Genomic DNA, 214 nt, shown 5'->3' with positions numbered 1-214 from the left:
CACTGGACGGGGAGGACAAGGAGAACTGCCCGGCGCCGGGGAAGCCGGGGGAGGCTGTGGGCGCCAGGAAGCCCCTGGCCCCTCATCAGACCCTGCAGTGCAGCCCCGCCAACTGAGCCCGGGGGTGGCGCCCCCTAGCGGACACCTGCCCGCACTGAGCCGCCTGTCGGAGGAGGAAGCAGGCGGGGAGGCTCAGGGCTGTGGAAGCGGTCTG

The 214-nt window shown here is 72.9% G+C and overlaps 1 protein-coding gene across 1 annotated transcript in view; it reads left to right on the top strand.

Annotated features, from left to right (window-relative positions):
- TK1 (thymidine kinase 1, soluble) overlaps positions 1–214 on the top strand; it is a 12764-nt gene extending 12550 nt beyond the window's left edge. Inside the window, exon 6 of the mRNA XM_015562652.1 lies at positions 4–214. Coding sequence (XP_015418138.1) covers positions 4–116 — 113 coding nt within the window. The 3' untranslated portion in view covers positions 117–214. The remainder of the gene's footprint in view (positions 1–3) is intronic.

This window comes from Myotis davidii, unplaced genomic scaffold (genome assembly GCF_000327345.1).
Source record: "Myotis davidii unplaced genomic scaffold, ASM32734v1 scaffold991, whole genome shotgun sequence".
NCBI lineage: Eukaryota > Metazoa > Chordata > Mammalia > Chiroptera > Vespertilionidae > Myotis > Myotis davidii.
The sequence above is the reverse complement of the archived record's forward strand: the minus strand, read 5'-3'. Positions and strand labels throughout refer to the sequence as shown.